The sequence below is a fragment of the Micropterus dolomieu genome, linkage group LG23 (genome assembly GCF_021292245.1).
Source record: "Micropterus dolomieu isolate WLL.071019.BEF.003 ecotype Adirondacks linkage group LG23, ASM2129224v1, whole genome shotgun sequence".
Taxonomy (NCBI): Eukaryota; Metazoa; Chordata; class Actinopteri; order Centrarchiformes; family Centrarchidae; genus Micropterus; species Micropterus dolomieu.
Window position 1 is genome coordinate 25,983,788 of NC_060172.1, and position 20,475 is coordinate 26,004,262.

A 20,475-nucleotide genomic window follows, 5' to 3' on the forward strand; every position below is an offset into this window, starting at 1 on the left:
CGGGGGGGGAGAAAACATTGTATTAGTTAAACATGAACCACCCATCATTTTGCCATCATTTCGTGTTGTACAGATTTCACATACCTAGTGCTTACACTCCCTGTCTCACACTGTGAGAGAAAGAGGTAGTCCGGTGGATGACTGGAATCTAGTTGGCTTGATAAAGACGCTCGGTCAGAGATGTCAGGTGACGGCTGAAGGGAGGTTGGGGTGTGAGGAAAGCCTTCTTCTGAGCTCTCTGTGGAAAACAAGCAGAGAGGGACAGAGAGTGTGTAGTTTCTGAAAAGTTACAACCACTGCTATCACACACTGACACCAAATGCTAGCTACCACGTAAAGACCTCACACACACACACACACAGGCAGGTTTCTCCCAGCCTGTGCTCTCATTACACATAGTACACTGTAAATGGAGCAGGTGAATTTGAAAAGAGGAATGGTATTTTTTTTTGCAGGCACCTTGAAAGTAGACACATGTGAGCCCTGTTCCCTCTTTTGTTTATATATTCTTCAATCTTGTAGTCAGATTGGCCCTCGTTCAGAAATTTGTTTCGTTCCATTTCACTCAAGGCCACTGAGTCAAGGCTCTCCCTGCAGAACTGTGGGAGGAGGGGGGTCCAAAAGTCTTTGCATGTTCTCATAAAACATTTGCTACCCTTAATAGGCGTCTGTGTTCTCTTGTGGGTGCAGAACGACATCTTCCTTTGCAAAAGTTATGAGGTGCCATTGCACAGAAGGAGGATCTACTGCTGTCCTATGTTAAACCCTTACTTAAAGCAACATAACTTTAATAAAGAATTCTATAAAAACTACAGTAACAATCTGTATCACTGTGTTAAGTGTGTGGATTATAATTTTGGACTATAATCAATTATATGTGTTTGCAGAGCAAAAGACACATATGTGATTCAGGGCAACATGCAGGGCAGCATATCAGCAACTTCGTGCTGTTGCTCTATCTTCTTCACACAGATGACAGTGTTTTAACAGACAAGTCCTGAAGTCTTCTCAGAAACATTACTGTTACTTATGCTTTCATTTGAAGCAACAATAAAGCAAAGGTCAAAACATCATCACCCTGACTGTAGTGTGAACATATACTGGCAAGTGTAAACATAGAAATAGAAATCGCCATAGGAGTACAGTGGTCACAGGGCGATTAAAGCACCACATCTACCCACAAAAGATATTTAATTATGTACAGCCTGAAAGCACATTCACTGTAGTGATACAAAAATCTTATTATTTATCTGTTAATTTGAATATGACCTCAGCTCCCTGTTATCTGCTGTTATCTCCTATCATACAGCTAGCTGCAACATCGGGCTACGTGACAGGCAAGCAGCAACTACAACATTTTGAACTGTTGGAAACAGACGGCAGTCTGATTTATGATCAAATGTGAGGGCATGCCATTACACCACATACATTGCTTGACCTGAGCACTCATCTAAATTCCTTTCCATTCCAGAAGAGTATCATGAAGAGCTGTTGTTTAATAAAATAATGCAACATTTACTTCTTGTTGTTGCCGCTGCTGTAGAGAGAAAAACAAATATGATTTGTATCATATAGCTTTGGCCACAACGTTATGACGTACACGTGTGTGGTTTTAGAAGCTCAGTTACAGAGAAATCTCTCAGCATGAAAAAAAACACACTTCTGTGCAAGCAAACCGTGTTTAGGACTTTTGACTTTTCAGCTTATACAGTGTTTTTTAAGTCTGCCACTCATGGATCCAACGAAAAGCATGGATCATTCAGGTAGATTTATTTCAATTTCTAGCAATTTATTTCTGCAAATCTCTATCCCTCAGGTGTTTTTGAATTTAGAAACAAACACTCCACACAGTACTTAATAACTGTAATAACACGGTAACAATGCAAAATACTCAAAACACCATTGAAATGTTCTAGATGATTTGTGCATATAGTTTTATAAATGTTACCTGAAACCACTATCTGCAGAATTTTTTAGAAGACGAATTTCAAATGAACAAACTGTGCAAGATATAACAATTTGAAATTTGAGGGCTTTAATACGGTTTAATACCGTACTGTGACTGATTTTACCACACAGCACCAAATAAACACTTTGTTTTAACCTAATTCTAAAGTTAGATTTTCAGTTCCTCATTTCTGTGAGGGGACAAGTGACGGCAATTTCTTCTGGAGCAGCAGGGTGACTCTTCTGACTTGTGAACAGGATGACCTTCTGTGTTCCACAAATACTTTGCGACTTCCAATGAGTCGGGCATATTTTAGAACAAAAAACCTTGTCAAGTGCAGCTTCAACACGACCACATTTGACCACAATTGAATTAAAGCTTTCTGTGTATTTTTACCTGCATCCTCCAGGCTCCCAAACTGGCAAATTTGACTGATGCTACTGATCCAGCCGTTCATTTCTTCTTCAGTTTTGGCCACCAGGTAAAAAATGCGAGCTGAGGTCTTCACCACAAAGAGGTGCTTTCCATTGAAGTCTCGCTTTATCCTGAGTTGCCCGTTCAGCATTTCGACCTCGCACTCTTTCAGATCAATGGTGCGGATTGGCTTTTTGGAGTTCTTACTCTGATAGTACTCCAGCACATCAGGATTACCGCTCATGCGACCTCTTCGAAGCACAAACCAGCGTTTCCTCCATGCCTGCAGGAGAAAGGGACAAACTGTTCATCATGGAGCTACTTTGAAGTTTTAAGTTCATCGTTAAATTGCAATATTCACAGTACGTCTCAACAGAAACGTCTCCCTTTCTCACATCATGAATTTTTATTATCCATGGCCAGTCATGGGAATTAGATTGCAGCTCCTTCTCTCAACAGCTAACTTAGCAACTTTAAACTCAATTTTTTTTGCTCTTGATATGGTCAGTAAGCGGAACCTCAACTCAGATTTCCCAGAAAGTACAGAGAAGAGGAAGTTCCTGTATTTAACAGAAAATGTCTAACACAACGAAAGAGGTATTAATACAGTACTTGGTCACTGCTTTTTACTGACGACTTTCTGAAAACTTAATGCTGAAACTTTTAACAGGTATTTATAGCTCCAAAGATCTACTTCAACATGTCACGCCTCAACCCTCACTACATAGAGTGTGTCTAGTCAGCCCAGTTGTGCAGGTGTCATATTTCAAGAAATGGTGAATGTATAGATATCATTTTCACACTTGGTTTTGTGGCTTTGTGCTCATTGTTGGGGCCGAGCCTTTCCTGATATTTTTATGGTGTGAAAACACTGAACACACTTCTGCATGTGGGTAATCTGCTCCTGTTCAAGTCAGTTGGTAATGTGTGCGCTTTACCAGGAAATGGTTAGACGCACCACACTTACTGCCAATATATTGCCACACTTAAGAGGAAACCGTAACTAAACAGATGGCGTCTTGATCCCATAGATGTTTTGAATACAGAAAGTTTGCACTCCCAGGTGCATCTAATAGCAGTAGATGGTGAAGGTAATCGCTGATCCGTGTTTTTTTATTTGTTATTTTGCTCTTTCAGAAGAATTGAAAGCAAGTGAAGCGCAGAGCAGGTCAGAAAGTTTGACTGTTTTCATTAAAGTGGACTTCCAATCTTTGCTTATCTGCAGGATAAAGCTCATATTTTCCATCATCATGTATTTTTAATAAGAGAACATGGCTAACTAGAGAATTAAGCTGAGGTTTGACAAAACAATCTGAACTCATGGTTTGCCTACTAGTTATATCAAGAGCTTTCTGCCTCTCATGGTCTTCCTCAGCGGATGGAGTTTGTTTACTTGTTATTACGTGACCTAAGTATGAAACCAGTCACATGAAAGCAGGAAGTCAGTGGTGGTGACAACTGAGCAAACTTAATATACTGAGAAAGACCGTGAGTTGCGATTGAATAGTCTGGAAAATGCTGGTTAACCCGTTCTATCCCAGTAAGCCATGACAGTGTGACCGTGAGCCAGCATGCACAATACCGGACCCTGAAACTGAAGCAGCTGAATGGAATTCATTAATTTCATTACTTACGCCCTGAGCTTTTCGTGACGCAACATGTTAAAATGTTTTTAGTGAAAAAGACCTATGCATGTGCAGGTTATGATTCCAATATTCACTTTCAAAATTCTTAAAATTATGGTATCAACAGATAGAATTAGATACTAGATGTCTATATTCAGTATTTAATCAATTTTCAAGAGTTTCTTTTTTAATTTTAGCTTTTACTGTGACCTCTGGGAGGGTAAGTTAGAAATATTACCAGCTGTAATTTGTTTGCTGGAAGCAAATATATTGTTTCACTGCTACTTTTGAGGAAATATATTTAAGTATAAAAGCCCTCTGTCACTGTTTTTTAAATAGAGTTTCATAAAAAGTCTATTAGCTTCAAGGGATATGACAATAACTGATCTAACGCGCTACAAAAAAATACAACTTCACCTCACACTAAGGTGAACTGGGCACAGTGGGCAACTGTCAAACGCATGCTTATGATTTCAGAAAGTGGTAATGCCATCAGAAAACAGAATTTGTTCCACATCCTAAAGGATTAGGTCTGAAGTGTGTTGATACTTCTGTTTCTAAACAAGGTGCCAAAGTAAAACCAAGGAGCTGCAGCCAACTAAACAAACAGCAACTAAACAAACACCTTTGTGAACACCATCAAAACACTTTATACTAACAGTATGTGATGATGCTGTCTGAAGATTTAAATTTTGCCATAGAACAAGATAAATGTGAGAGATAATCAACATTTCCATAATGCTATGTGCCTGTACTTGTCATTTGAATACTGAGGCAGATACTGTGCCTGTCCTTACAAGTCTGAAAAACATGTGTTTACAGGACTTTGTTTTCTGGCAACAACAGGATTTGCATAGTGTGCTAAAATAAGTTTCTATTTCCCGCCCCAAACCCCATCAATGCACATGCACACCTCTCCCTCCACCTCCACCTCCACCTCCACCCACCCTTTCCCTGTACTGGTGGTGGCAAATGGCCCTCCTCCTCCTCGTCCTCCATTCGTACAGAGGAAGTGCAAACAGCCATCATAAAGCCAGACTATTTCTGCTTGTCACTTAAGTCTGAAGTGTCTGACTGCCTCTGGTATTACTTCCCATGTTTCACAATACACACGCTCATCCAACAAACAGCAGTGAGTAGCCAGCCCAACATTATCACATGACCCCAACAACAGCAAAACAGGGGAGTAATTTCCATGTCTGTTTGAGGTACATCTGGAGTTTGTGATATATTATTATTGTCATAATGCCGTGTTGTTATGGCTACAAAGTGCGCCCACAAGCCAAAACACAAAAGCCAGGCGTTATTGTAAAAAATGAGGAAGACGATACAAAGGAGATTGAATTACAGCTCAGTTTAACCAAAGCATACAAACCCACAGTCTGTTTCTAAATCATTATTCCACACCATAACACACACACACACACACACACACACACACACACACACACACGGCTCACCAGCAGATCAACATGGCATTCCTACAGCTAGCAGAGGACATAAACAAGTGTCCGGTGTGTACTCCTACTCACAAATCTCTTTAGTTTCTTCTCCGGGGGGGATTTAATGAGCCAGCCGGTGCAGACTACATCCCCAGCACTCATCTTGACTGCAGAGTGTGTCGTCCTCACGCCTGCTGCTGCTGCTTCTGCTGCTGCTGCTGTTGAGAAACTGAGAGCACTGCGAAGCATATCCTGTGTTCTGGTATTCAGCCTAGCCACTCCAAAAGAAGGAAGTCAAGAAAATTGATCACACTGACAGCGAGAGAGAGAGACAGAGAAGGGGAGAGCAAAAGAGAGAGTTATGTGTTTGGTGTGCTCGGGGCAAGTGGATGGAGCTGTTGATCTGGGGCGGACAGGGGTGGGGGGGCAATAAAGGAGAAAAATACTACGCATACTGAGGTTTGACATATTTGGGGATTGAGATGTCTTTGGCTGGTCACATACAGCAGCTGAGTCACATGATGTTAAATATCTTATTTTAAGGTTTGTGTTAAACCATCTGAATGCTTTAAAAAGTAAAATCTTTTCCATTCTTGGTCTTATGTTAGATTCACACTTTAAAACTGAGAAACATGTTAAATTGGTAAGAAAGGTTGCAAAAGCAAATGTCCATACATTTAAACCCTTTGGAGACTGCTTACAATTTAATGCTTTAAATAGTTTTATGCATTCCAGTGATCTTTTCACATTTAAGCTGTTATGTAACTTCTTAGTCACAAGCAGCCTCTACAACAATCAAGCCTCTTAATATGACATATAACCATGCAATTAAAATTTTGCATAGGAAGCTGACAAGATCCCAGCCTTGCCATAGTTTTGAGCATTTCATTCAGTTTGCTAATATTAAACGTATCCATCAATGCCTAAATAACCAGGCCCCTAAGGTGCTCAGTGACATGTTGGTACCTCTCAGGGTTCCTGGCTCAGTAAGGTGATGAGGAAGTGCCCTTTCGTAAATCCTCCTCCTCTGCGCCGGGGATTAATATGTGTAATTCATTATGGATCATGAACGGGATATTATTATTATTTAAACTAAAAGGAGGGATAAGTCATGTAGTCATGAATGATGGTGTTCGTCATTGAGTTTTGTGATAATTATATTATATGATTGGTGTGTGATTTTTTGAGTGGGTTTTCTTGTGTATTTTTGTGTATTTGTATAATGGCCCATCTAGGAACTGGCATTGCAGACTAGTTTAGGCTATAAATGCTGTGGTATGTGGCATTGGTTCATGCTATATACTTGTCCCTATAATAGATAAATTATTATCATTCATTTGATCAAACATATTATAAAAACATCAGACAGGCATGCTGACGATATACACAAAAGAAAACAAAGCAACACAATACCTTGTTTTCAATTAAATCACCTTTCATCCTGTAAGAGAAGTTCACTTTATAACTTCTCCTGCCAGTAAAATGATGACATGCCACCAATAATGCGCATCTAATCACCATTTCAGATTTCCTCTCTGAAGGGGATTAAGAATAAATTCTCATTGTCTAAATAAAAATGATATTTCCTGTCATAAATAATCCGCTGCCTTAATAATAACGATTTTCAACAGATAAACACAGACTACTTTTAAGTCCATTTCAGAAGACAACATGGTGAGCTTTCAAAATTACCATTCTGCATTTACAGTTAATCAGTAGGCTAAATCTAAACAGACTCAATCTAACCGCTTTTCAAATTTCTTGAGCGACCACCAGGGGGAGACATAATGATCAAGTTTATGATTTTGTATGATCTATCACTGGGCAAATTTCATATTCAAAATTCATTACTCAGAGAAAATGTGTGTACATTACTTACATTACACCCACCGTACACACATTAATTCCATTACATTAATTATGTCTTCATTTAGTAAATCCATGGACACTATGTAAATAATGTGAAGAAACTTGCTTGTTTTTTTATTTACCTCATGTGTTTTAGATGACATTTATTTAGTAAATCTTTATTATTGTTAATTTTGTTATGTTGTCATGTGTTTTGCATTGTTTATTTACACAACTTCATGTTGTTATGAACTCTAGTACCTGCCTCCTCTTTTGTCTCCGTTTCGTCTCTGTTAAAACTGCCTGGAAAACATTTCTTAACATGTTAGCCCATGATAAATAAACTGCGGACTGCAGCAGTGCACTGTGGCTGCGGCATCAGCAGTGGTGAACATTGGCTGTGAGACGTAAGAACCGGGTTTACGGCAGTTACCAAAGAGTCTTGAAGGAAAGAGTCCAATATCTGTGGGCCTATATAAAACAGAGTTTTAATCTGAAATGACACCAACTGTGTAGCTGAATATCACTACAAAGATGTTCGGATCTGCCATAGCAGAAAAATAACAACAAAACGTTGCTGTCGTTTAAGATTTTACGGAACTACATCCTAACTGATATCACAGGCGACGCCATATTTTTTTCAAAGGCGTTAACCTACTTCGTTTCCCAGCGGTGACCAATCTTACGTGCTCAAAGAGTCTTTACAATTACCCATGATTCCCCAGAAACGTGTGACCTGTCTCTGGCCTTGGCGTGTAGCTCGGTGTTGCTAGTTGTGTGTGTGCGCGTGTGTGTGTGCTGGCTATAGCATTTCATTAGCGTTAATTAGCGAGCGTTCCTGTCCGAGAAGCCGGCTAGTAAACTGGGAACCGTTACAGCGGAGCTGAGCCACAATGCTGAAATGTAGAAATGTATGGAAAAAGCTTGCACCTCTTGCTAGAGCCTCATCAACTGTATGCCGGCAGAATGTGAGGAGAGTAGGTAAGTTAAGTTAACTAGTGACAGCACGTTAACTTGCACCCTCCATGATACCTGGCCTCAATTCAAACATACATTGCACATAACACATTATGTCGGCGGGTTGTGTATCCAGGTTACTACTAGGTGACTTCTCGTATCTTTGTTTAACTATTTTGACCTTTGTGTGGCTGATACAAAGCTAACCTTAACTGAGCTAACATAGCAAGAGGCAACATGGATGTCCTATAGCTAACTTAAACCATTTTTCACTAAACTGTTTGAGCTCTTGCACGAAGCCTGTCAATAAGCAACGCTAGCTAATATTAAAATAATCCCTCATTGCCACAAGTGTTTTTGACGTGCTTGGATACAGTCCTTGTTTGCAGTGTGCTTCTGTGACAGGTGTTACACCATTTTCTGTAACCTGTCTTGCTTTCATAAGCACACTTTGATTTGGATCACGGGTTTTTTTGAGCCCCTTGTAACCCTGAAAGGATAAGCAAAGCAAGTACAACAGAGTCCTGCTGCAAGTATGGCAGCAATGATGATGGGGAGTTAATAGAGGAAAGTAGTTCATGGGAGAGGTTGATCATCAAGCCTCTAAACCCCAAACTCTGAGTGTGCTTCCTTTAATTAACCTACTTAGCTCAAGGATTCTTGTGCATTCATAGCGCCAATGTATGCCCCTCCATTTGGTGGAATTTCAAGTCAGGATGAAATGTAGGGATTCAACACTGAATATCAGCATAATATGTTTACATTGAAGATCTTGTGAGAAGACATGTTCTCATTGCCAGCATCCTCATGGGTGTTCTGCAGATCACACAGCCAGTAGCATTTACACAAATATTTGCAACAAAATTGCAACTATTGCTTAGTCCCATGTCTGCATAATTTAAAATTGTCACCAAGATAGCCATTCTGTTCTTTTAGCGGCCACATTAATATAACTGTCACCTTCATAGTTTACAGCTGGCAGCTGGCCTAGGCATCAGCTGATATGTTGTTGTTGTTTTTATGCATACATTAACTGCACATGCCTTTTCACATGCCGTTAACTATAGAAAAGTTGGTGGAACATGTAGTGTCACGCTCCGTCTTACTTATGCCTCGTCCCCATCATCGGTGGTGTCCAGCCAGATAGCAAAGGGAGATGTTATTGACTGAACAGTTAATATGCTGTTTAATTAAGTGGCATTGTCAGTCAGACAGCTGCCACGTGGTAAGCCTGATCAACATAAACAAAGATTGGAGTGCATCTCCAGTCATGCACCATTTTGAGTGTTTCACCCAACTCCACAATGCAGAAAAAAGATCTATTAATGAAAAAAACATGACACATTTAATCTGTAAATCCACGTTCAGTGTGTATAATACATGGCGTGGGGATGTAACTATGACTGACCTTTTGTTTGGATTACTCTTTGTGAGCACTGTCAATATTGTTGGACTGACAGTGGTGCAGTTTTGACCAATCTAAGATTTTGTCATGTGCCAAATTGTTTTCAGGGTTGCCCAATGGCAGGATACCACGTGTACCCGTGGCTCACATGTCTACCGGGCCTACAGGAGGGGGTGGGGAAAACCACCTGTATGTCCTTCTGGTTGGAGCAGCCTGCCTCGGTGGTGGAATTTATGTGAGTTAGTCTGCCATAACATACAGTAGATGCATTGGAAATCATAATTGAGAGGTTGGAAATGAGTTTGTGCTCTTTAGTACATTACCTGTGTGTTTGCTGGGTTTCATCCAGAAGCTCATTCTTTGCCTGTTTGCAAATGTTCATGCCTGAAAAACTGACCAGATCTGATTTGCAGAATCGGGGCAGACTCAGAGTAAGAGTTGAACTGGTTGTGATTAAATAGGGGGCTTTGTTTGTCTTCACAGGCGTACCAAACTATCAAGGGAGACCAACAAAGATATCAGGACCGTATTAATGAAATTTCATCCAGATCACAAAAAGCCGCCACAGAAGAACCAACCACACCCATCCAGTCTGAGCCTCCCGGTGCGTGATTTATATTAACTGAGTTTAATAATAATGAAACTTTTGACTGTTTACTTCATTACACAAACAAACAAAGTCTGAAGATACTCTTATCAGAGCCACATCATTCCAGTGTGATCCTTTTTAAGTTTACTGATTTTTTTGTTTGTTTTTTTAGCTGTGAAAGCCAGCGAGACAGAGGGTGAGTGATTTCTCTCTCATTTCTGAGTAGATGTTTATCTTAACATTTATAGATCAAACTTCACCTGTGTTAATAACGTAATAGTAGTTAAACTTGACCATGATATATTTATAACAGTGAACAAAGAGAGAAAATTGCCTGTATAAAAAGATGTTAGGTACTCCAGTCAGTGCCATTGACTAGTCACTGATCTATACATCTGGAGTTGGTCCCCGGGCGCTGCACAGTGGCTGCCCACTGCTCCCTTGAGGGATGGGTTAAATGCAGACAATAAAGGTATCTTCTATTCTATTCTATAGTGTTTGCTGTTGTCTTTGTGCTCTTTTCACAGAAAGATTTTTATTTATGTTTGTTATTTTTTGTATTTATGTTTGAAAATAAAATAACAGTTAAAGGTTATTTGGTGTAAGAGTAGTAATAATAATAATAATAATCTTTATTTGTAGAGCACTTTTCAAAAACAAGTTACAAAGTGGTTTAAAAAGTGTAAAGACAATAATACCCAAGAGACAATAATACAAAAACAATACAAGAGTAGGCTTGGAAACAGCTGACTCGGCATTACACAGTTAAGCTTCCTCTTTATTGCCATGTAAACAGATATTGAGACTGCAAAACAAACTGCATTTAAAATTGTATTTAAAGTAATGGTGGATTAAATTTAAATGACTTGCTTTTAACCCTGTTCTCTTTCTGATTAATAAGCCCCTCTGAACGTCACGTTACATAAAAGAAATGATGTTGAATGTCAGTCTTATTTCATAATTTTGTAAGCTAACATTTTATCTTTTCTTTTCTCTCAGCCGTCCCTGAGCCAGAAACTCAAGCAGCACCTTCACCAGAGGAGCCAAGTCCTCCAGTCCCTGACGTCGAATTAGCAGCAGCCCCCAGTGAAACAGCTGAACTGCCCCCAGGTTGTCTGCATACTTTTCTATACCCCTGCATAACACGTTCCTCCTGTTTAAACACTATGTTTGAACCAAAAAGTAACAGAAAAAAAGATGTGGAAAAATGTGTTACTTTTACACTTGCTCTATTGCACATTTTACACTTATTATACTTTGAAGATAAGTTGGGTATCAGAAATGGCAACACTCACTGGTACAGTCATGTTAGTGCAAAAGAAGCAGGCTGGAAAACAGTCTTTTCACTTCTCTTTACACTTTTCTCATAATTGCAGTAAAATATTAAAAATGTTATGGTGATGATGTTCTAAACACGAGGCCCCTTGGATACTGTAAACCGGCATTGTCTTGTCTGTGTGAGTCTAAATCCAGAAGCCGAGAGGTTTACTGCAAGAACTGTGACTTTGCCTGCTTGTTGCATCTGTTTTATTTTTCACTCACCTCCTTGTATGCAGTGAGACATTTGTCATGTTCGGTGCGTTCTGTTTCTCAGTTTGTGGGCTAATGTAAATTAACCTTTTATAAAGTTTCACACTCACATACTCTCCTCCATTCTGAACTGTAAATATTTCTGTTTTTTGTGAGAGACAGTGGTTGGAGTTCTCAAAATTTTCTACAAATATTTTGGCTCCTGGTGTTCTTTGTTGTCATATTTGTGATATGAAACTGAACCCATTCGGTTGACACTTTCTGTGAAAGTGTCCTACTTTGGGGAACTTTACGCTGTGATTGTACTCAAAAGCAGTACTTTACTGTTATTCATAATTGGAAGCTACCCTTTTAAAGCGGGTTACTTGTATTTCCTTTCATGTGGCTTCTGAGATCTAATTTTAACAGGAAGTGTTAAAACGGAAAACAGAAAAGTGTCTGGTCCTTGTGAACATCAGTGTGGTAAGACATGCTTGAGTAAAAATTAGCTCAGTCATCAACACTGACAAAAAGTTGCAACTCCATACTCAGCTCCTTGATAATGTGTCAAATATGCAACAGTTGTTGCAGTATGTGGTGTACTGCAGTATACAGTATGTCTCTGTAAAAGTTAACCACAAATTGGGCAGCTTCCAATTCTTACTGTTTTAGTGTGCGTGCTCTGCAGGAGAAGATATGCATGGATCCTTCCCCTTCTATAATCTTGTAAAAAATATAATCTTAAATGGACTGCCTCAACAGCAGATGAGCCAGTGGTAGAAGCGCCCCAAGAGGAGGCAGCAGAACCACCTGCTGCAAGTGTAGTTGAGGAGGGTAAGAATTTAGGAGAAAGGGTAAACTGATCTGATTAATTCACTCGTTCTGTTGGAAATACTGAACTCCATCTGAGCTGAGTTTGTAGCGTAGATGCATCATTTAAAGCTGGATTGCACATCAGAGGTTATTATGTAACTTACCCACTATTCTACCAGAACCATCACCCCCCTCTGAGCCGTCCCCAGCAGAGCTTACAGAGCCGCCCCCTGCACCTGTTGTGGAGAGTGGTAAGCACTCGGACAGACCTGTGCATGGAACCAGTGATGTACATTTACCACAATGAAGCGCAGAAGAGGGCAGACACAACACTGATACCCTTCACCCACATTTTGATAATGTTGTTATATGTTTTGTTGTTAACACCTTTTCTTCTATTTATATTTTTAACATTTTTTTTTTTTTGTCGTCACAGCTTTCCTCCTTTCCTGTTCACTCGTTTTTCACATTTTTTGTGTTCTTATTATAATAATAATAATAATGGTTAATCTCACTCACATTCAAAAATACATTTCTTTTTGCATTGACTCCTTTCAGGTGCACTGACTGTGTCTCTCTCCTGCTTTGTGCTTTTTGCTTCTATCTCCTGCTCTTCCTTGTGTAGAAATTAGCAGTGACACTGTCATCAACACTGACAGAAGTTACAACTCCGTACTCATCTTCTTGATAATATTTCTGTCGATATATACCGGTTGTGTAATGTCTGGTGTTCTGTGGTATTCAGTATGTACATCACTGTAAAAGTTACCCGCTAATTGGGCAACTTGCGGTTGTTATTGTGATGGTGTGCATGCTCTGCAGAATGTTCCCACGGTAAATCTAAAGAAATGCATGGATCCTGGGCAAAAAAAAAATAAAGATCCATACTATGGACTGCCTCAACAGCAGATGAGCCAGTGGTAGAAGCGCCCCCCGAGGAGGCAGCAGAACCACCTGCTGCACCTGTAGTTGAGGAGGGTAAGAATTTAGTAGGAAGGGTAAACTCGTTCTGTTGGAAATACTGAACTCCATCTGAGCTGAGTTTGTGGCGTATGTACATGCGACAGCTCAGTTAAAGCTGGATTGCACATATTAGCCGTATTGCACATATTAGCTGTATTGCACATCAGAGGTTATTATGTAACTTTCCCACTATGCTACCAGAACCATCACCCCCCTCTGAGCCGTCCCCAGCAGAGCTTACAGAGCCGCCCCCTGCACCTGTTGTGGAGAGTGGTAAGCACTCGGACAGACCTGTGCATGGAACCAGTGATGTACATTTACCACATCTGAAGGTTTATTTTGTCTTAACTGGTTAATGCTCCGGTTATACTAACAGAACCTACAGCAGCAGCAGCAGCTGAAAGCCCCACAGCAGAGCCACCCGAGCCTCAGCCTGAAGTTGTGGCAGTGAGTGGTAAGACCATAGTCCAGACTCGGTTGGAGCAGGGATGAGGGCGGACATGACACTGATACCCCCCCCCCATTTTGATAATGTTAATGTTAATCTCCACATTTTGTTTTTGTCATTACAGCTTTTCTCCCTGCCTGTTCATGGGTTTTCACATTGTTTGGGTTCTTATTATGATAAAGGTTACTCTCACTCACATGGAAAAAATATAATTTCTTTTTCCAGTTACTCCTTTCAGGTGTATTTGTGTAAGCCATGGGTACTGATGAGCACCCCAGATCATGCACTGACTGTGTGTCTCTCCTGCTTTTTGCCTGTCTTGCTCTCTCCCTCTTTCTTTCACCCTCGCTCTCTCTCGTGCTTGCTGTCGCTCTCTTGTGCAAAATCCAGGAGTGGACTCCACACCTGCTTCTCTCAAGGTCCCCTCACACACCCCCTACCTCCTTATTGGTGGCGGTACCGCCTCCTTCGCCGCAGCCCGGTCTATTCGAGCCAGAGACCCCGGTGCAAAGGTCACTCAGGCCTCTGTTTTAACAGTAAAAGCCAGGCAAAGAATTCAGTTAATTTTTGACATAGTTGTACCTGAGTTTATTTACATGTTTTTCCTAATGTACTGTGCCTGGCAAGTGACACTACCTGTGTTAATGCCTTTTTTAAATTGTTGCTACCAGGTATTGATTGTGACTGATGAGCCAGACCTTCCATACATGAGACCACCTCTTTCTAAGGAACTGTGGTTCTCTGATGACCCCAGTGTGACGGAAACACTGCGTTTCAAACAGTGGAATGGAAAGGAAAGAAGGTGTGCTTTTACTGTCTTCCGCTTTTAATACCTTGAATTATTTCTTATTGTCTTCCTTTGTTGCAATAATTGTCTCTCTCTGCTGTGATCAGTGGAGTCAGTTAGACAGATAGTTCCCATGAACTATCTGCACTTACTAAACTCTATTACTACTAACTTCCCCTTTTTTTTTTTTTTTTTTTTTTTAACAGTATTCGCAACAAACAACTGTTGATGTAAAGCAAAACCTTTTCCTGTGCTGCAAATACATTTACAGGGTGTTTTTACTTCCATAATACCAAATATTAAAATATTTGGCTGATTTATTTATAGCTGTGTTTATGTGCATTTGTATCTTTTTTTTCTTTCTTTTTTTTTTTCCTTTTTAAACATGGAAAATGTTCAAAGATTTTAATACCTTGTCTTTATTTGCCAGTATCTACTTCCAGCCAGCATCATTCTACATTAATCCAGAGGAATTGGATAGTGCAGAAAATGGGGGAGTGGCGGTGCTCACTGGCAAAAAGGTTGGCTTATATTTGATTTCCTTAATACTCAGACACTACAGTGTGCTGACTTCATAATTATATACAGTTCATGATATTCATACAGAAGTGAGGAATTTTAGTGGCAGATGTAAATGTACATTTTTTGCTCTCTCCTTCTGTCTTTCACCGTCAGTTTGACACGTTTTTTTCTCAAATACATGATTGGATCCATTTTAGGTGGTTCAGATGGATGTGAGAGGAAACAAAGTCAAATTGGACGATGAAACTGAGATTTCATATGACAAGTGTTTGATCGCTACAGGTGAGCCACTTTAAAATGTATTGATTACTACATGTGGCTTGAACCTGGTGGAAGCTAATCTGAACTGTTCTCCTAAGGCGGTGTGCCAAGAAATCTCCAAGTCATTGAAAGAGCAGGGGAGGAGGTGACACAGAAGACAACTTTGTTCCGCAAGGTCAGTGTCTAGCCACAAGGAGGGGGGCTAGCTTTTTGTCAGTTTGGGAATTTCTTCCTGATGGTAGAAGCGCCAAAGAATTTGTCATATTTTGGCTGTGGGAGTAATATGACATGATGGAAATATTTAGATGGTTATATATAAATGAATCTACAGTCCCACAGGTGCACAAAGATATAAACACACTAATATAAGGCCATTTTAATGTCTTTAGAGTAACTGTGACATACAACTACCCCAATAAAAAAAGAGTACATATGATCCAAATCTTGTTCTCAATAGATCGAGGACTTCAAATCACTGGATAAGGTCACCAGAAACATCAAGTCCGTCACAATCATTGGAGGCGGCTTCTTGGGCAGCGAGCTGGCCTGTGCCCTCGGCAGGAGATGTAAGCCTACTGAGATGAGAAAATGACAGAATAGATGATGATGATAATACTGATGTTTGAATGTTGAATTAATTTATTGCTCTGTTATTTGATCGCTCCTCCTCTTTCTCAGCACATGAGTCTGACCTGGAGGTGATACAGATGTACCCCGAGAAGGGCAACATGGGAAAAGTGTTGCCCGAGTACCTGAGTAACTGGACAACAGAAAAAGTCAAGAGAGGTTAGTGTCCTGTTTAGTACTCTAGCATGTCTAGTTACACTTAAATTTTATTATCTCCTCATTTCTTTATTAAATTTGCTCTATTTGGTTTTATAGAGGGCGTAAAAGTCATCACAGAAGCTTTGGTGAAGTCTGTGACCTGCAAAGATGATAAGTTAGAAATCCAATTGAAGGATGGCAGATTGGTAGGTTCTTGCGCAAGTTCAGTGCAAGTCAGGAAAATTACGTATTAGTTACTGATTATCTTGCGTCTCCCCTTGAAGGTGAAAACCGATCACATTGTTGCAGCTGTTGGCCTGGAGCCAAATGTTGACCTTGCTAAGTCAGCCGGTCTGGAGGTGGACTCTGACTTTGGTGGCTATCGGGTCAATGCAGAGCTGCAAGCTAGATCCAATATTTGGGTGGTAAGTTAATGTTCATAAGGTAGCTGAAGCCTTTTAATAACAGTCAACAACATCATGATCATGTATACTTAATTTAGTGAAAGAGATCACCAGTTAGTAGCAAGTTTGCTGTTTATGTTAAACCCCATGTGCCAATTTTAACTGTATCTTATCTCCTTTAAAAAGCTGAGACTCATGATAAGTGGATGAATGTTCATGGAGTTTATGGTTGTTTAGTGATACGACTCACCCTTGTTCTTCAAGTTGAATAAAACATGTATTTATTTAAACATGGCAGCTCTCTTTTTATCACCCACTGTTAATGAGTTGGTAAAAAAACAAAATGTTGACTGAATATAAATAAATTGAAGAACAAACAAAATCCACTGTGCTCCATTTTTGAGGTTTAATGTGGTAGGTAAAGTAGGTGAAGGTGTGCAGATGCAAGTTTTCTATGACATTATCAGTACTTTCAGTTTTATCTTGTATTATAGTGCCCTCCTCAGGCAAACTCGGGTCATGGTCCAGCAGCAATGCACCTCTGTAGACATGTAATGCAGTTGAAAATTAGGTAGAGATTGGAATCAGTGCCACATAAATCCTTTATCCTTTCTCTCTGTATTAAGGCAGGAGATGCTGCCTGTTTCTATGACATCAGACTGGGCCGCAGACGAGTGGAGCACCATGATCATGCCGTTGTGAGCGGGAGACTAGCAGGGGAGAACATGACAGGAGCCAACAAACCCTACTGGCACCAGTCTATGTTCTGGTGGGTATTAGAGTAATGCGTATTTCCTGCTAGCGATGCTAATTCAAGGGTTTCACGGGTCACAGATTCAAACCATTTTGCAAATGAGAGCCGTGGCTGCAAGCTATGAAACCAGCTTGAAGTGGAAATGAAGGGAAAGCGAGATCCAGTCTGAACACAGGTCCACATTCATTGAATACACATAAATAAGCGGGCACTGGGGCAGCATGTACAAATATAAGTGACTCTGGTTTATTCTTTTTTTAGAAGTCAGATGAACATGCATGATTGCTTTTGAAGTTTTGAATACCATTAAGTTCTGAAATATTTAAAATGCCTTTAGCGGACATTAGGGTAGGAGTTTCCACCAGAGGGCTGCGTTATCAGCGCCAGACATTTTTAAGCCCATCATAAATTTAGTAACTCTGTTAAAAACATTACTGATATGATCACGGGGGGGTGGCTAGAAATTGAACTGGAGGGAGGCAAGCACTGCACAGATGAATGCTGTGACTGCATGCTTTTAGCAGCTGCTGAAATTTGACACACTGCTGACAACATGGGTTCATTGCAGTCCAAAAAAAAATACAGGGCCATTAGTCAAACTAGCATGGTTGATGCACCAACAGATGTAGATAGATGATATGTTGATATTCTCATGAATTCCATGGTAACGTGTCTGCAGAATCAGGATACTGTGATGCCTCCTGGGCATATAAACAGCAATGGTGCACTAACAGGACATCAGCAGCAGTTAGTTCATTTAAAAGGTCGTCATGTCCATTTTTGTTTTATATTTAACATACTCTAGAGATACCCCTTGTTCCATATTCCACTTTTACTCCTCAATGAAAACGGTCAGTTTAAAATCAAAGGCCTTTTGGTCAAATACAATATAAACACACATATGTGAACTGTCAGTCTTTTGGTAAACTATTTCAAGAACACATTTAATTACAGTAACACTGAAATGGTGCCAACAGATTCTCTAAAAATCTCAATGAAGCTGTACACATTTAGTGCGCAGGCTCCCTGGGCAGAGTGAACACAGCATGTGAGTTTTCAAGGACAGTTAGCTGTGACATTACTTCAGGTCAGCCAGCTTGAAACTCATCAAGTGGCGGTGGGGGGGTATCACTGATGTTCACAGGTACATTTTTAACAAGTGTCCCCTCAGCCCTGTTTGTTTTGTGTGTGTGTGTGTGTGTGTGTTGGTGCGTGTGTAGAACAGAAGCTGTGAGAGGTACACAAACATACACATCGTTTTGAAAGCTGTTTTGACAGTAAAGTTTTCGAAACTAGAAGTTGCTGCACTTCACCTTGGAGGATGAACTTCGGCAAAACTATTTTCAACAGAAATTTGCAGAAGATTTTTTTTCCAGTGTCAGTCAAGCTGCAGTGTCTATATATTGGCTTAACTCTAAAAACAATATTATTAAAAATGTTGGGGTGAAAGCAGTTCGTCTGAAATAATATTAAATAAAGTTATTCTTCAATTCCATGTAGTAGTGAAAGGTCTTGTCATAGCACAGTAAAAACAAATCAAAGGAGAGAGAATGTTTCTTGTTCTGAATCGTATTATGCCCTCAACATATTTTCCAATCGCATGTTTTCTCACAGGAGTGACCTGGGTCCTGATGTAGGCTATGAGGCGATTGGGATTGTTGACAGCAGCCTACCAACAGTAGGGGTGTTTGCCAAAGCCACTGCCAAGGATACACCTAAAGCTGCTACAGAGCAGTCAGGTAGGAGCATTCTCAATTAGTTAGTTTAAAAAAACCTAATCTTATAAAGCAAAAACAAAGAATGAAGTTAAGGACTAAAGGTCAGATTTAGTTTTACCCATTAAATGTATTGCAGGAACTGGGATCCGCTCAGAAAGTGAAACAGAGGACACGGCCACTAGCCCAGTGGCTTCTTCAACGCCTGCTCCCGCTATGGAGCAACACAAAGACGACTATGGAAAAGGAGTCATCTTCTACCTGAGAGACAAAGTGGTGGTGGGTATTATCCTGTGGAACGTGTTCAACAGAATGCCCATCGCAAGGAAGGTGAGCACTGTCGCTCTGTTAGAAAAATGCCTTTGTGTCATATTAAAGACTAAAATATAGATTTGTTTATTGTAAAATTGTTTATATCTGTTATTTGTAGATTATCAAGGACGGAGAGGAACACGCAGATCTGAATGAAGTGGCCAAGCTGTTCAACATCCATGAGGATTAAGATGGAGGACACTCTTGGAAAGGGAGTTACACTTCATGTTAAGACTGAACTTTGACAGCCATTGCCACACAACTGATCATACTTACAAAACGGAGAAATTCATGTAAATCACGTCATGTCGTTGAAATATTTTCATATTTGGAATTTGTACCTGCGTCACCTGTTTGTTGTTGTTGTTTTTTTCTATTCAGGAGAAGTCAGTGTCTCATCTTCCACCAAACATTTTGCTTGCATTTTCTTTTAAATCATTGTCAAGATGTGATTGTCTGTCTGCTTTTCCCTACCAGGCTGAAAATGTCAAGCATGGATTATTTTCCTCTGTGTGATCAGAGCAGCTTGCTGTGAGAAAAGCTGCAATAAAAGCTATTTTTAAATTGGAGTGATCCCATTATTTTGCTCCTAGATAATGGCACTGATGCTAGATAAGTTGAACTGCATTCTGAGCTAAGTGTTAAAGCCTGTGTGGTTGAGCTCATCTGTCCTGGAGCATTTTAATCAATGTGTACTATTTGGCAAATTTAATTGGGTCATGCATGTGAACTATGGTGATCGGATGTTTTCAAATGGAGTGAGGAAATGTTACAGGTGTAACCTCAGCTAAAAGCACTTATTGTTAGTTTAAATGGGAACAGGCAGACTTGTATAAATGGCACCTGACAAGTAAGTTTTACAGTGTGTGAAAGTATAATCTAATTAAGTAGAGCCAATGTGCGCTCCAGCAAAAGCAGCATTAAAATGAAGCTTGACCTACTTATCTTGTCCGGAGGTAAAAATGTTCAAGCATGCAGAAACATTGTTTGGTTT

At 40.0% G+C, this 20,475-nt stretch overlaps 2 protein-coding genes across 8 annotated transcripts in view; one reads left to right on the forward strand and one right to left on the reverse strand.

Moving 5' to 3' along the window:
* The window catches only part of gab3 (GRB2 associated binding protein 3), a 13,459-nt gene extending 7,669 nt beyond the window's left edge, over nucleotides 1-5,790 (reverse strand). Inside the window, exons 1-3 of one of the 2 annotated variants that reach the window (XM_046039312.1) lie at nucleotides 5,520-5,790; nucleotides 2,345-2,645; nucleotides 85-238 (exon numbers count right to left, since the gene is read on the reverse strand). In XM_046039312.1, the coding sequence (XP_045895268.1) occupies nucleotides 85-238; nucleotides 2,345-2,645; nucleotides 5,520-5,678 (614 nt within the window). In that variant the 5' untranslated portion in view covers nucleotides 5,679-5,790. The remainder of the gene's footprint in view (nucleotides 1-84; nucleotides 239-2,344; nucleotides 2,646-5,519) is intronic. The other variant, XM_046039313.1, reaches the window with a different exon arrangement.
* Nucleotides 5,791-7,836: 2,046 nt separating this feature from the next.
* On the forward strand, nucleotides 7,837-20,050 carry aifm1 (apoptosis inducing factor mitochondrion associated 1). 6 transcript variants are annotated; one of them, XM_046039305.1, is made up of 21 exons: nucleotides 7,839-8,258; nucleotides 9,747-9,874; nucleotides 10,123-10,243; nucleotides 10,401-10,424; nucleotides 11,228-11,338; nucleotides 13,457-13,528; nucleotides 13,715-13,786; nucleotides 13,890-13,967; nucleotides 14,352-14,473; nucleotides 14,633-14,763; nucleotides 15,179-15,269; nucleotides 15,468-15,552; nucleotides 15,630-15,706; nucleotides 15,989-16,097; nucleotides 16,210-16,317; nucleotides 16,414-16,502; nucleotides 16,581-16,721; nucleotides 17,327-17,469; nucleotides 19,069-19,193; nucleotides 19,309-19,499; nucleotides 19,600-20,050. In XM_046039305.1, exons 1-21 carry the CDS (start codon nucleotides 8,171-8,173, stop codon nucleotides 19,669-19,671), a joined length of 2,178 nt encoding a protein of 725 aa, XP_045895261.1. In that variant the 5' UTR covers nucleotides 7,839-8,170; the 3' UTR covers nucleotides 19,672-20,050. The 6 variants fall into 6 exon arrangements, with proteins under 6 accessions (XP_045895262.1, XP_045895261.1, XP_045895264.1 ...); XM_046039306.1 differs by lacking the exon at nucleotides 10,401-10,424 and having other exon boundaries at nucleotides 7,837-8,258; XM_046039307.1 differs by lacking the exons at nucleotides 13,457-13,528; nucleotides 13,715-13,786 and adding an exon at nucleotides 12,730-12,801 and having other exon boundaries at nucleotides 7,847-8,258.
* The last annotated feature ends 425 nt before the right edge of the window (nucleotides 20,051-20,475 follow it).

Coding starts and splice junctions, on each gene's coding strand:
- aifm1 (XM_046039305.1), top strand. CDS start 8,171: ATGCTGAAATGTAGAAATGTATGGAAAAAGCTTGCACCTCTTGCTAGA. Junction 13,529..13,714: donor TGCACCTGTAGTTGAGGAGG/GTAAGAATTTAG, acceptor CTATGCTACCAG/AACCATCACCCCCCTCTGAG. Junction 19,194..19,308: donor AGCTGCTACAGAGCAGTCAG/GTAGGAGCATTC, acceptor AATGTATTGCAG/GAACTGGGATCCGCTCAGAA.